This window comes from Lissotriton helveticus, chromosome 3_1 (genome assembly GCF_964261635.1).
Source record: "Lissotriton helveticus chromosome 3_1, aLisHel1.1, whole genome shotgun sequence".
Taxonomy (NCBI): domain Eukaryota; kingdom Metazoa; phylum Chordata; class Amphibia; order Caudata; family Salamandridae; genus Lissotriton; species Lissotriton helveticus.
The window spans coordinates 1,139,273,431-1,139,287,589 of record NC_136061.1 but is presented as its reverse complement, the minus strand read 5'-3'; the positions used below and the strand labels follow the sequence as shown (position 1 = coordinate 1,139,287,589).

Sequence of the window (14,159 nt, the reverse complement as noted above, 5' to 3'; positions counted from 1 at the left end):
TCTGCTGTGCCCAGTCACCCTCCCAAAACAAAACCTCACGTCAACCATCACTCGCCTCCCTCCACTTCTATTTTCGACCTGTGATAACTGAAAGCCTATTTGTCCCTGGAATGGCCACCCCACAATCAGAACTGGGCCCAGTAAATCGGAGTCTGCATTTTCTAAGGTTTGTTACTAGGTTGGCAAATGGGGTACTCTGTCACAAACATGATGGATATTCATCCCACTGCGTTGAAAGTGCATTATATCATATGACATGTATAATATGGCAAATGGTATATCTGTCACGTTTGTGAGAGAGTACACCACCCACCAAATTCTAAAATAGGTCTTTAGAAACAAAAGAACTGTGTGTTTTAGAAACATAAAATCTTTAAATAATTAAGTAAACACTAATAGTTATATAGCTGTATGTGATCATGGGCAAAATGCACGTGAGGCAAAATGTTCTTACTTGGTTCATCGTTTTCGCATTATTCTGTGCTAGAACCATGGGCATGGCGTCAGTCAAGCTTGTGAATTTCAGTGTATCTGGGTGCTGACGGTACTTCTTCTCGCTAACGATCTCCATGGCTTTCTTATTCTTTTCAGCCTCTTGTGATCCAAAGGGGATCCATCCCACGCCTTTCATGTACTCGTTGTAGTCAGCTTTGTATACGTTCTGCAACCAGAAAAAAGAAGGTTAGCCCTTCCACAGATTGCAAATATGAATTAAGAATGGAAATATGGTTTATTGTCTTATTTTTAGAACAGCCTAAACTTCCCTAAAACATTTAAAGTACCATGATGACAACAGAAAAATTGCGCTTTTCAAAGTTTGTGCTGTATCTTGAATGCAACTTCTGAGCACATTTTTAAAACTGGGTAAGAGACATATAGTTAGACAGAATAATGATATCACCCAGCAGCAAATAAAACCACCCGTACACAATCCATATATTTTTCTTTGAATATCAATTGGCTCTGTAGAGGGAGTTTCTTCAAATAGTAATCCAGCATTGGTTAGATTAATTTGAATACTACCACTTTTAAGAGTTCTACAGTTTAAATATTGTCACTTTTTAGAAGTACTTTTATTTATGTGTTTATCTTTTCAGTGTGTCTGATCCACCAATTGAAGTAGAAGAAGAAAATACATAGAAAGGTTGATAATATTTATCACCAATTTGGGTAGCTACAGCCTATAATGAAGGTTGCATCTAAAATTAACTGAGGAGTCAAATACAAGAGTTCAGAATTCCAACATAAACATTATGTTTGTAATAACACTTAAATACAGGTTTACAAGAGGTATTCCACCAAAATATAGTTTCAAAAAGATTGATTTATACAAATATTGTGTCAAAAATATTGTGATGTCAAGAATATCATGGAACCTTATACTGAATGACTGTAAGAATATAACTTTTAAATAACAGTACATAATATTGTTTTGTAATCATTTGTTTGAGTTGTAATAGTCTTTGTAAAAGGTTATCATATTAATATTAATTATGTGCAAATATTTTTGGTATTGTCTTTTCATTTGTAATATATTTAAAGTTTTTTAAATTTTATTTCAATATATTTTCTATTGGCATGTTTTTGGGCTTCTAGGGGAATAGGGTAAGACATTTTTTAATACTTAATTTTTATTGATTACCTTTTTGTAATTTTCAATTTGGTAATTTGATTATTAATTAAGGATTTTTTAATTGCTGACTGGATTCTTAGATAATTTGATTTTTTGAATTATTTATTTATTTATTTTTATTTTGATTGAGTAGAGTCACAAGACCATATAGATCAAAACAGAAAATACGTACATGGAGACCCCCAAACAGTTAGATTACACAATTAATTATAAGAGCCTAAAATATCATTATATAGCGCGATACCACTGAATTTATCCAATTTAATATATAATAAAGTTGTTAGGATCAGTTAGGTAATCAAACATTTTGACATCTCTTAGGTATTTCCTGTTTTTATCATGTGACCATTTTATGAATTGTGGATCTGGAAATGCACTGTTGTATTTAGTCACTTTACTGTGCATTGACGGTGGTTAATTGAGTAATAGAGAGTTATACAATGATCATTTTTTATGTTGTTCAGATGTTTTGTGCCATCAAATTTGTGGAACTCTTCTTCGTAATTTCTTGATTTTATCATGTGACATTTTTGAGAGTATGGTAAATTATGGATTTTCAAATGGATTGTTACACTTAGCTACCTATTTATTTATATTGAAAAATGTGGATGTTAATCATATCATGTTCTAGGTTTTTATTAAAATAATTTTATGCTTTATATTTTTTAAATAATGTGTATTGTTATTTGGAGTGTTATAATTTGGTTTTGTGAATGTTGAAATTTTTGGGTAAGAAGGCGAAGTGTTTTAAATGTATTTTTTAATATGTTTAATTGATAAAACGTTTTAACATATTTGTATTTATAATTGTATTTGTTAATTTTGTGCTTTCTAATTTTTAAATACTTTTAAAGTATACAATGTTAAAATGTTATGATTTTAAATGTTTTTCCAAACATATTTTTTGTTTCTTTACTTTAGATAAATATTTCGTATTTTGTTTTCTTTTAGGAGTGGGAAGATTATATCTGACCCTCTGCAAAGTGCAGCACATTACCTTCAATTGCTCAAGTTGGAGTGGGAATTGTAAATTTGATTGTTCCGACACTTTCCCTACTGTTACTTATGTTGGGGTGGGAATAATAATCTGCCTGACCACCAAAATCCAATTATTTTCCTACTGTTAATTAGGTTGACGTGGGAATAATAAACTTGGCTCATCAAAAGCCCAGCATTTTCCCTTCTGTTGCTCAGATTGAAGTGTACATAGTAAATCTGACGCCTCCATAGCTTTTCATGCAGTTGGTTATCTATGGGGGTGCGGTTAAGAAGAACATTAACCTTCTGAAATAGAAATACATACATGAGACATACCTAGTAATCTGACTCCAAAATGATTTTGAAACCACAAAAAATGTGCATAACTCATACATTTGTATGGACAAAACAGAGTCTTAGAATATATTAAAGTAGTCAACTTACTACTTTTCATAAAATATTTCCACAAATCTTTAACCAGTATATACATCATACCCATGAACAAATTGAAGTCTTGGTCTCACTTACATCACTCTGTATCTGCATCCTGTTTCTGGCCAGTTCAAAGTTCATGGAGTCAGGCAGAAGGTTGTAGTTGTGGATTAGTTGCTTGTAGTTAATGTTGGTAGCTACTTCCTGGGACAGTTTGGCAGCCGTAACACTAACCATATCAACTGGTGTGTGGAATTTTGTCTTGGACTTTTCGTAGTTTTTCTTGTACTCACGCTCTGATTGCATTTTAGCCACCTCCATGAAGTGCACCAACTTGGGATCATCTTGAAGACTGCGGAAGCCGATGTGCTTTCCTCTTGTCTTCTCATAAGCTAATTTATATTTGTACTGCAAGGCAAATAAATGTAAGCATAAGCTGCATAATTTTTAATTTTCCATGCTGTTCAAGAAATATATTTGCAGGAAGATAATGTGGTTAGATTTTGTGAAGGTTGTTTCTCAACAAACATATTGGACTTAGTAACAGAAAAAAAACGTGAATTTTTCCATGAATAAACTGTGAAAGTTAGAGTTCCCTGAACGACCAGTAACCATTGTACTCAAGAAAACTAAACAATTTCGATTATAAATATTAGCAACGTAGTGGAGAGTAGCAGACCTAAATTTCCTAGAGTTGCTTTTTAAGCTTAGTTCGAGGCAATGAGGGCTAAGTGAAAGTGATGCTTTAATGAAATTGGTGACAGTGCCTGAATGTTGGAATGCCGGATAAAGTCAGGGGAGTGGCAAGAAATTAGATGGGAACCAGAACTGTCTTCTCAGCACAGGGCCATTGTATCTTCTCTTTTTGGCTTTGTTTGTGCTCTGGCTGCTGCAATGAAAATGTTTTGTCTTGATGAGATCAGTTTTTTAGCTCGTCTATGCATAGCACACTAAATCTGCACATCTGATTGTACAGTTGAGGCTTTGTGGGACAAATGGCTGTCTTTGACAAGTAGGTTAATTTTGAAGTTACCTGGTAAAATAATATTTTCGTAGTGAGAGCTAGTTGTTCTTGAGGAGATTATGCTGCTGCTTGGGTTTTGTTTTACTGAATGAACTATGATGACATTCGGGTCTTGGAAAGTGATGAACAGTTGCAAACATTTGTGTTTGGAATATTTAATCCAAATAAGTTGCCCACATCTACTCAATGGAAATATGAATGAACTGTGCTAGATGTGTGAGGGCTAGCTTACTTCCTTTCGGATACATTGTACTATGTAGTGACTACAAATATTTATATCAGACAACGTATAGAACAGAGTTTAAATCATTGGGGACATCATAGTTTAATGCCACAGTTCTGGAGATGGCTTCACTTCTGCAGCTCTGTGAAGTGTGCCTAATCAGAAGTGCCTCACACAACACACAAAAATCAGGTCCTAAGATAGAGCAAACACCTTAAGGTAGGCTGTAAAAAGTGTACTATATTTTCTGTGTTGTTAAAAGCACACAGAGATCACATAACTTACATCACTAGCAATATCTCTGGAGGCTCTTGCTGCTTTGATGGCAATGGCATCTGACCTCAGGTCATAGCCCTTCTTCTTATCCTCCTCCCATGTCTGTTTGTAGAGTTTCTGAGGGAAGCAGAAAGTAAAGAAACATTAAATAAGATCCGAGGCTAACAGTTCAGAGGTTCTCCTTCAAGAATGCATTTTTAACAACTTACGTCACTCATGTTAAGTTGGTTGACTTTGGATAGCAATATTTCAGGTGTATCTGGCATTACATGGATTTTGGTCTTATCTTTGTTCCAGGTTTCTGTGTAAAGCCTCTGTAAAAAAAGGAATGGAAAATATATTCATTAATTTTCATAATTTAATTCTAGTTAAAGAGAGCAATCACAATTGTTTTCGCCATTTTGTTCAAATCAAAAGCGTAACATTAAACAAATTTACAGAACATGCCAGACTGCGAAAAACTATTCTTTAGAAAGCTGTACTTAATTCTGCTGTCAAATAAACATGGTGAGATCCATTGCTGAATTAAAAGAAAAGATGGGGCAGTTCAGAAACACTCCAGACCAATTTCATATGTTTATGCCATGTGAGTGTGTAAATGAATAATTTTTCTTCACACCTAAAAGTGCCTCATGTGGTCTTGTGCACAAGGGGGAAGGCTGAGAGAAGTTCAACATCCCCTCTCCCATAAGTAAAAGTATAATTTAGACAAGAATTATTTTCTAAGACCTAGAGGCAGATATCTAACGGGACCTCACTTATATAGAAGTGCTTTAAAATTGGGAAGTATAGGGACCTGTCAGGGATTTATTTATGGGTACTCACCAATGGGTTAATAGCTTAACTCTTTAAGAACCTATGTTGTGCAAAGAATTTTCAGAACACAACTTGAAAAGGATAAGTATAGAAAGAAGTAGATTCTGTTGCACTTATGGGGGAAATAGCTCTCACACCTTTGCCAAAGAAGCCTGCTGAACCAATTTCACAGATCTCATGGGCTTTTTGGAAGTCTGTGGGAACCTGCTCCAGTTGTTTGGAGATAACTGGTTTGAGGTTTACTGCAGTAACACACAATGGAAAGGGTTTCCTGAATCCTGAGGTGTCAGCAACTGAAACTGCCTTGAGGCTGCTCATTTGAAAGAATATAAGTTAACTTGAGTACAGGGTGGGTCTTTGCAGATTAGTTTCCATTGTAGAACCCCTGAATAACATTTTTAATTGGTATGGACATGGTATACTGGGACCATCTCATGAACAAAGTAAGCCTGGGCGGAGTTCCGCCAGCGGTGGTGTCTCTTAAGTCGTGCTGCTCGCACTGATTTTTAGTGCCAAGAGTTTGTCTAGTACTGTAAAATCAGCACAAACGGCACTACGCATCATGCCAGAGGGTCCTGCTGCTTTCTACTACTCGACTGGCAGCTTCCTCAAACTGAATGGCAGATTTCTCAACATGATTTGTCACAACCTGCCACGACCGCACACAATGAGAAATCTCACCAGGAGGAGGTCTATGGCATTATTTTTTCTCGCAAGGGATCGCCAACTTACCGTTGACAAGCAGCTCTAAAAAACAACTTTGTGGAGTTCTTTGGAACTCTGCACGGAGTGAAGAGTGGGCAATACTTCGCAAACACGGAATTCTTCACCCACCCCTAGAATAAAGCCAGTAGTGGGTGAACTGAGATGTGCGTCCCAAACCTTCACACAAGTATAAGCCATGAAACAAGACTACCATTCCTGGTTCTATACACATGTGGAGGTGGGAGAGTAGGAGCTGGATACTTGTCAGACATACAGGAGGTCTCTTAAGCAACTGCCCCACCCAATGAAGGAGGACTCAGTAGGAGGGAAACCAAGATAACTGGAGCATTCAGCGAGGGCAATGATCGATTCTTTTGCATAGCAGCTTTGACAAGCAAGAGAAATAACCTGGAACATAGGAGAAATGGACACAGCTTGCTGTGGAGCACACACGTTAGAGCTATAACCCCCATATGTAGGGAACAGGAGAGAACCCAAATGTTCCAGGAAGGTATAACAAACAAACGGTATGACACAAACTTGCTAGGAAACATGACTTCCTACTAGTTCTCCATATATAGACCTTAAAGTGTTCTTCTGACATTTGTGAGGCTGTCACAGGCTCAATCTCCAGACTCTTCATTGAGATCTACGGTAACTCAGTCTGCAGCTCTCCCTTGTCTCTATTGTGTGTTATTGCGCAGACTACGGGCCTTTCGGGAGATTCCTGACAGACCCATCCAGAAAAAACTTAGCACACACCACTTCGACTTAATTATTTTTCTGTTAAGATTCCTATTTTTAAGCCTTTTGCTTTCCACAACGTTTGCTCCCAAAATCTTGGAGCTAACTACATGATTAAACCCTTCACTTTAGTGATGTAGCGTAAGTGTAAATTCACTTTGGTGATGTAGATTAAGGTCAAAGGTCAAATTTTAACAAGGCAGATCCCCAATAAGAGTAAGCTATCATGACCAACAGCTTGGTAAAGCGTTTTCAACCTGATGTTCACATATCTTGGAGTCATCCATACTAATATTATAAAGAGAGAGCCCAAACCTTTGAGGCGGGTAACCGCAGTAACCACAGCACCAATCACAACACCCAATACAGCGTTGGAAAGGGCAGTTGCAGCAGAAGGACATTGGCTATGCAGACGGCCACCATATATATATATATATATATATATATATATATATATTTTATTAACTGTTCAAGAAACAGTGGTGCTCATCACAATCATACAGCGCAAGACATACAATTGTACCGTAGGACACCATATACATTTAAAAGGTAAAAGAACCGTTCTAGCAAAGTAGTCCCTTGTGGGCGTGTCTGCGTTGTGCTGTGGTCGTGGGCTAGGGGTGTGACTAACGCTGGGGGCATGTGGTACGGCCATCACATCGTGGGCTGTGGGCGTCTGCTGGGGGCGTGTGTCTGCCCTTCATGCCATGTGAGTCGTACATACAAGCGCCAATTACGTTGCTGCGCAGCATCAAGGGGCACGCTGGGGGCGTGACACGCTGGGGCCGTGTGTCCGGCCTTCATGCCATGTGAACGCAATTGCGCCGCATTAAGGAGCACGCTGGGGGCGTGAGAAATGCTGGGGCATGTGCTACGTTCCGCCCTTCGTGCCATGTGGGTCGTACATTAATCAGAAGATCGTCTGCTGTGGCCGTGTGCTGGGGACATGACAAATGCGTTCAGCTGAAGGCCTGGTAAGTAACATTACTGCAGCCTCTCCTACGCGCTGTTACTGAACTCTCTCATTCAACGAAATTAGACGCGCCTGCTACCATCAACCAGGGCTCTAGCCGGGCTCAGGCGGCGGATCAGTATACTAATTACACGCGCCTGATAACATCAACCAGGGCTGCAGCTGGGCCTCAAGCGGGGGAACACGCGCCTGCTAACATCAAACAGATCTGCATCTGGGCCTCAAGCGGGGGAACACGCAAATGAGCGTGTCTGCAGGGACAATTACTGCAGCCTCTCCTACTCGCTGTCACTGAACTCTCTCATTAAACGGATTTACCCGCGGCTGATAACTCTCTCATTCAACGACATTACACGCGCCTGCTAACATCAACGAGGGCTGTAGCCGGGCTCAGGCGGCGGATCACTACACCAATTACACGCACCTGCTAACATCAACCAGGGCTGCAGCTGGCCCTTCTCCGTCCCTATTCTAATGAAACAGAAAATGTTGTCTACCGCCAGAATTTAAAATAAATTGCCCTTGCCAAATACACACATTATACACATTCTATTTCATACCCGGGCAACGTCGGGACGGGCTGCTAGTGCTTAGATATAGTTCTCCGTTTTTTCCGCCTTGACATGTTTTTGTTCTGAAAGTGCTTCTATGTACAAAGGTAATATCTTAAACCAGGGCTGTTTCAGAGTCAGACAGACCATGTGAATCCATGGGACTGTCACTTTGCGTTCATAAGTCTCAGTCAGATCTCTGTATGTAATTTCTTTATAGTATTTTTGATATTTTTCAACGCTTTTAATGGGATCTTTTTAGTCCTTTCTGTCCAATTATGTTAATTTCCTTTTTTTGCCATTACCTTTGAAACACTGATGGGCATTTCTTTGTTTAGGTTTATTTCTTTCTAATAAAATATTTCTCAATTTACGTAGGCTTTGTGTATACTTTTATGTTTTATATAGACTTAAGTCTGTTGTTGCTTGGTTGGTTTGTTGCGCATAACACATCAAACATTGGCGAAGGGGGCGCAATCTAAACAACCAATAGTGAGCCAAGTTTACTTTAGTAAAAGCTGTTTACTTTCAAGCTTGAATCAATACTGTGGCTTCTGTCCCCGTAACCTAAAAGCTGGAATCCATCAAATACCCATATATCCAATACAAATCACATAACATGAGCTTTTCACATACATGTATGATTTTCTTGTAAGAAAAAGTTCTCAAAATGTACAAATATGCTGAATATGTAATTGCTTTTATAAGGGCTACAACAAGGCTGTATTTCCAATAAAATATATTGACCAAAGAGAGGACCAAAGCATAGTGAAAGGGAGGAAAATGAGAGAAACAGTGAGGTGTAGGGTGGAAACATACAGGTGCCGAGCAAAGCACTACAAAAAAGATCTCACCACATACTATGGACATTTCTTATGAAACGAGGGGAGAGGGAAAATAAAGGAGGGAGTAATAAAGGAGGGAAGCCAAGAAATGAGGGAGGGGAAGGAGAAGAAGGAGAAGAAGGAATGCATGTTTGATATAGTGAAGGATAGAATGATAGAAAGGATGAAAGGTGAAAGGGAAAAAAAGACAATTAATGGAGGAAAACCCAGACTAAGGAAAAAAATAAAGACTGATAGAAAGTAGGAGAAAGTGGGAGTGAAGAAAAGAATGCAAAGGAAATTTGGAATAATTGAAGGAGGAAAAGAAAATGAAAGACAAAGGGAGGAGGAAAAGACGTAGTATAAAAATGGTACAAAGGAGAGGAGATGGAGAAGAAGAAGTGTGTTATCACTGATGGATGTTGTAAACATTGAACATCCAGAGACAATAATATGTTCAAACCACAGATCCTCACCTTATTCATTGTTTGAGCATTGCCCCTGGCAAGCACCTGATCCATTGCATCATAAGGGGTTGTAAACTTCAGTGTGTTTGGATGCTGGCGATAATTATGCTCGCTGAGGATATCTTTGGCTTTCTTTGCTTTCTCAACATCCAACGAGCCAATTGGCACCCAACCAACCCCCTTGAGCCAGTTGTTGAAGTCAGCCTTGTAAAGATTCTAAAAAATAAGACGACAATTAAAACTGTGAAACATATTTCTGTCACTGTTATGAAATTCTGTACATGAAAATCTAGAACTCAGGCACATCCCCATAATGTAAGAAGATGTTACTATTTCTCATTAAATGTATGCTCTCAAAATATTTCTTTGTTCATTTTTTTGTACAAAGCTATGGGGAGTTTGCAAGCTATGGTCACAGTAAAGCTTGTATCACACCACCAGTAGAATACCCTCAGAGGGAGGGAAATGCAGCACACCACACATATAATAAAACGCATTATTAAGTTACATGCCAGACAGGAATGTTTTATACATGCTGAGTAACATGAAGGTTGTGGACTATCTCTTTAGAGGGTGATGTAGTAGAAAAGAAACAAATGTTTAATAGTGTCTTTATCTACAGTAAGAAATGGTAAGAAATGAATTGAGAATGGACTTTAACTGCAATTCTTTGACATTCACATAATTAAGTGAATAACAATTAGTTTCCTCAATTGACAATTCTGTTAAATTAATTTTTGGATAGAAATTCAAGGATAACAATTTGAAATCGTGACGGGACACATTCTTTCTCTGTTTCCAATAGATAACCCCAATGTGTTTATTCAACCAAAAGGGTTTACTCTTATTCAGTTGCAAAAAATGAGCACTTTTTGAATGTTATTTATGCCTATAACAGTAATACAAACTAGAACGCCACACCCACAGAGAACACTGTGAAAGGAAATGACATACGTCGCTCTGGATCTGCATCCTGTTGCGTGAGAGTTCCAGGTGCATGGCGTCTGGCAGGAGAGTGTATGAATGGATGAGCTGCTTGTAGTTTGTATTGGTTGACACTTCCTGGGCCTTCTTAGCACTCGTCACGCTCAACATGTCTACTGGTGTGTGGTACTTGGTCTTGCTCTGCTCATAGTTCTTTTTGTATTCACGATCAGACTGCATTTTGGCCACGTTCATGTAGTGCACCAGTTTAGGATCATCTTGAAGGCTGCGGAAGCCCACCTGTTTCCCCTTGTCCTTTTGATAGGATTCTTTATATTTGTACTGAAGAGAAAAGAAAAAAGACTTTAAGACAAGATCGATGCATTTATGTCACACCATCATTGCCCCAATTGTAATATGTGACAATTTAACTGTCCTCAAAAGGAATGTAGGAGAAAACAATAGGTTATTCATATGGAATGTTAACATAAGCATACTCACTTGCTTCTGCCCATGCAATGCTGTAAAAATAGATTGAAAAGCATGGCAAAAGGCTTGTGGCGTATAAATCATCAAGGCTGTTGGCACATATCAACCTCATGCTTAAGTGTCGATGGCGTTACCACCCATATTGCATTAAACAAAGCATCATTTTTGTCAGAGAATGTAAAATCCCTACAGCTCAACAATCAGTCAAGGCAAATGGTTCTACCACTGACAAAACTCTAACAGGTATGTGTGAGCCGTGGCACAAGCCATGCATTGCCATAAAATTGTCATAGTCTGGAAAAGACTGGCTTTTCTCCCTAGTTTCACATAGCCGTGCCGCCACAGTTATTTGGTGAACACTTCTAGTCTAGCAGAGATGTTTAAGACCTGAGCAATGCCGCCAATTGCCCACGGCCCCACATGCCAAGGAGGTCTCCTGGGAAAGTGACCTTTTTCTTTTGCTCGCCTCTCTTTCTCTACCTCTCTCTTTTAATCTGCCTACCTATAACTATGACTATATCTCTCTCTACTGAACAAAACATAATTCAGTTGTTTTCAAGTGACCCTGTTTCTGGCAGCTTCACATTTAATTCTTTATTGTTTGGCATCATGCAGACTTGAAGGGGGGTGTTGAAAGACGCGGATGGCTAAGAAAGCACAGAGTGAAGCTCCTGCTGGCATAACCTCTTCCAGGCCCATCCTGACATTTTAAACCATCTCAGAGGGCACAAAACCGATGTGATGAAGTCCCTGATTGTAGAGATGCCCCATTAAAGAGAAGACTGCAGCCGCCGGGGAACAATATGAAACTTGCAACTGTCGGAGTAGGACTGTGCAGCTGAGATACCAAGATGACAACTGCGACCAGTAATTAGGCTGCACTCGATGGAGCCCACCTGGCAGCGGCACCTGGGGCTGGCATCGAGCCCACCATTCTAGGAGTTGCGCCGCCCTGAGCAGTCTAGAGAGGAACGGGTGCACTGCATCCCCCAGGAGCCGGCAATAACGCATTGAGTGACTCGCTGCCCTGGACCAAATAGGTGGAGGGCTCGAGAGTCTCCAGAATACAGTAGCGAGGAGGGTCAGGCTGCGTTGGTTGCTGCGGCAACCCCGCTGCAACACTGTTACAACAACAGGAGAGCTGACATTAAAATGTTGGCGGCGCAGCAACAAGGAAGTGCAACCTGGCGGAGAAGCTGACTTGGGGCGATGGACTGCAGCGGGGCGCCACAGGCAGCAATCAACAGCAGAGAGATGATTGCACACAGAATTGCTCCCCCATTAATCTCTATGAGTCGTGCCAACCACCAGGGTAAGGTCTGATAGCACATGCCAGGCACAACAGCCTGAATAAATATTGAACCGAGATGCTTGCAAAGGGCCTGGTGGAAGTTAACAGCAATACAGATGCAGTGCAGAGCCTGTGAGGAGGGATAATTAAGCGCTCTTGGGATGGACATGGACCTATCCTGCTCAAAGCCTGCAGAAACACGAGTGGTGCGCTTGAAACCCGGCAGCGAGGTACAACAAAGGTGGAGCTCAGTGGGCGACCAGCAAATGACTTTAGAATCACCATCTTGATCACAACTCCCAGCCAAACATAGAAAAGGAAGCCCCACCATCATCTAATGGTAAGATTATAATTAAGAGGATGAGACACGCGAGACACTAATCACTGATTCCCCATGAGGTACTTTGAAGTTCCCCAATAGACATTAATCCCCACTGTTGCCTGAGGACAGCGCTGGACAAAGAGTGGGGGATAGAGGCGAATGGCCTAGAGAATCCCAAGAGACCTCTGATAAGGAGCTAGGTCGAGAGACCATGGAGCTGATGGCATAGTGAAGGACACAGTGCAGCCATTCTTGACAGTGAGAAAGATATAAGGACGCAGCTTGGTTGAGGTCTGTGAAGGTGTCCCTTGTCTGGGGATATTGGAGATCCACCTACTCAGCACTAACATTCCAGCAATCCCCCACCTCTGAGGCACTGCAGAGAGGACACACTACCTACTAGAATTAGGGAGATTCGTCACCTACGGTATGGGGAAAATTGTGAGGAAAAAAAAGGAAGCTGGGGCACACCTGTAGAGGAAGCAGTGGGGCTTTAACGAGAGGATGGAGATCTGTCAACGAGGCTGGGACTACCTAACGGCCACACACTGCAAGACATACTACAGGCCATGAAGGCTTCAAAGGAGGTACTGGAAACCAAAATAGACACCCTTGTAGCAGATATGGGCATTTTACGTGATTACCACAGACGCCCTGAGAGAGAGACTTAACGGAGGTACCCCCAGTATTGTTGTCGGTAAATGAGCGCATAGCCACCATGGAAGTGAAGGTCCGCACATTAGAGCACTGAGTGGAGGATGCAGAAAACAGGTCACACCGAAATAAGATTTGAGTGGTGGGCCTGTTAGAAAGAATTGAGAGCAATGACATCCTGAACTGCCTGGAACACGGGCTGTGAGAGGAGGTCGCATCGGGGGCCTCTCCTAATTATTTGTTCTAGAACTAGCGCATATATAGTGCCAGCGAGGCAACAGCTACAAGGGGCTCTGCCACATCCAGTTGTGGAATGCTTGCTGCACTACAAGGACTATGACGATATCCTCAGCCATGCAAAGCAGAAGAGAGGCCTCACTGTTGAAAACAGTGTAGTACACATTTTCTCAGACTTTTCCAAAGAGGTGCAGAGGCAGCAAGCTTCCTCAAGGCAAAGAAAAAGCTTAAAGAAATGAGCATTCCCTAAGCAATGATGTTCACAGTTAGGAGTGGCAGCTGTGGAGGGGACACAATGCTTTCAGACCACACAGGAGGTCTGGGACTGGTTGGATCAACACTCACAGTCTGGTCCAGGATGGACCCATCGGGGCAGATAACCTTGCCGAACAAGATGAAAACAGAGATCATCCCATCATAGCAAGGCCTTCCCCACCACAGTGGAATATGGCTGATAATGACAGAAAGTGATGGAGGTGGCAATCTGTGGAAGTGGCACTAGGCTTACATCCGTGATGGAAGATGAGGTGGAGCAGGACTCAGACTGCGGATCCAGTTCCTTTGGGGACTTAAGTTGTGAACTGCCAATAGTCACG

The 14,159-nt window shown here is 40.7% G+C and overlaps 1 protein-coding gene across 1 annotated transcript in view; it reads right to left on the bottom strand.

The window, feature by feature from the left end:
• The window catches only part of NEB (nebulin), a 385,643-nt gene that overhangs the window by 241,369 nt on the left and 130,115 nt on the right, over window positions 1–14,159 (bottom strand). The window contains exons 31-36 of the mRNA XM_078681747.1: window positions 10,601–10,912; window positions 9,656–9,862; window positions 4,776–4,880; window positions 4,576–4,683; window positions 3,140–3,451; window positions 455–661 (exon numbers count right to left, since the gene is read on the bottom strand). Coding sequence (XP_078537873.1) covers window positions 455–661; window positions 3,140–3,451; window positions 4,576–4,683; window positions 4,776–4,880; window positions 9,656–9,862; window positions 10,601–10,912 — 1,251 coding nt within the window. The remainder of the gene's footprint in view (window positions 1–454; window positions 662–3,139; window positions 3,452–4,575; window positions 4,684–4,775; window positions 4,881–9,655; window positions 9,863–10,600; window positions 10,913–14,159) is intronic.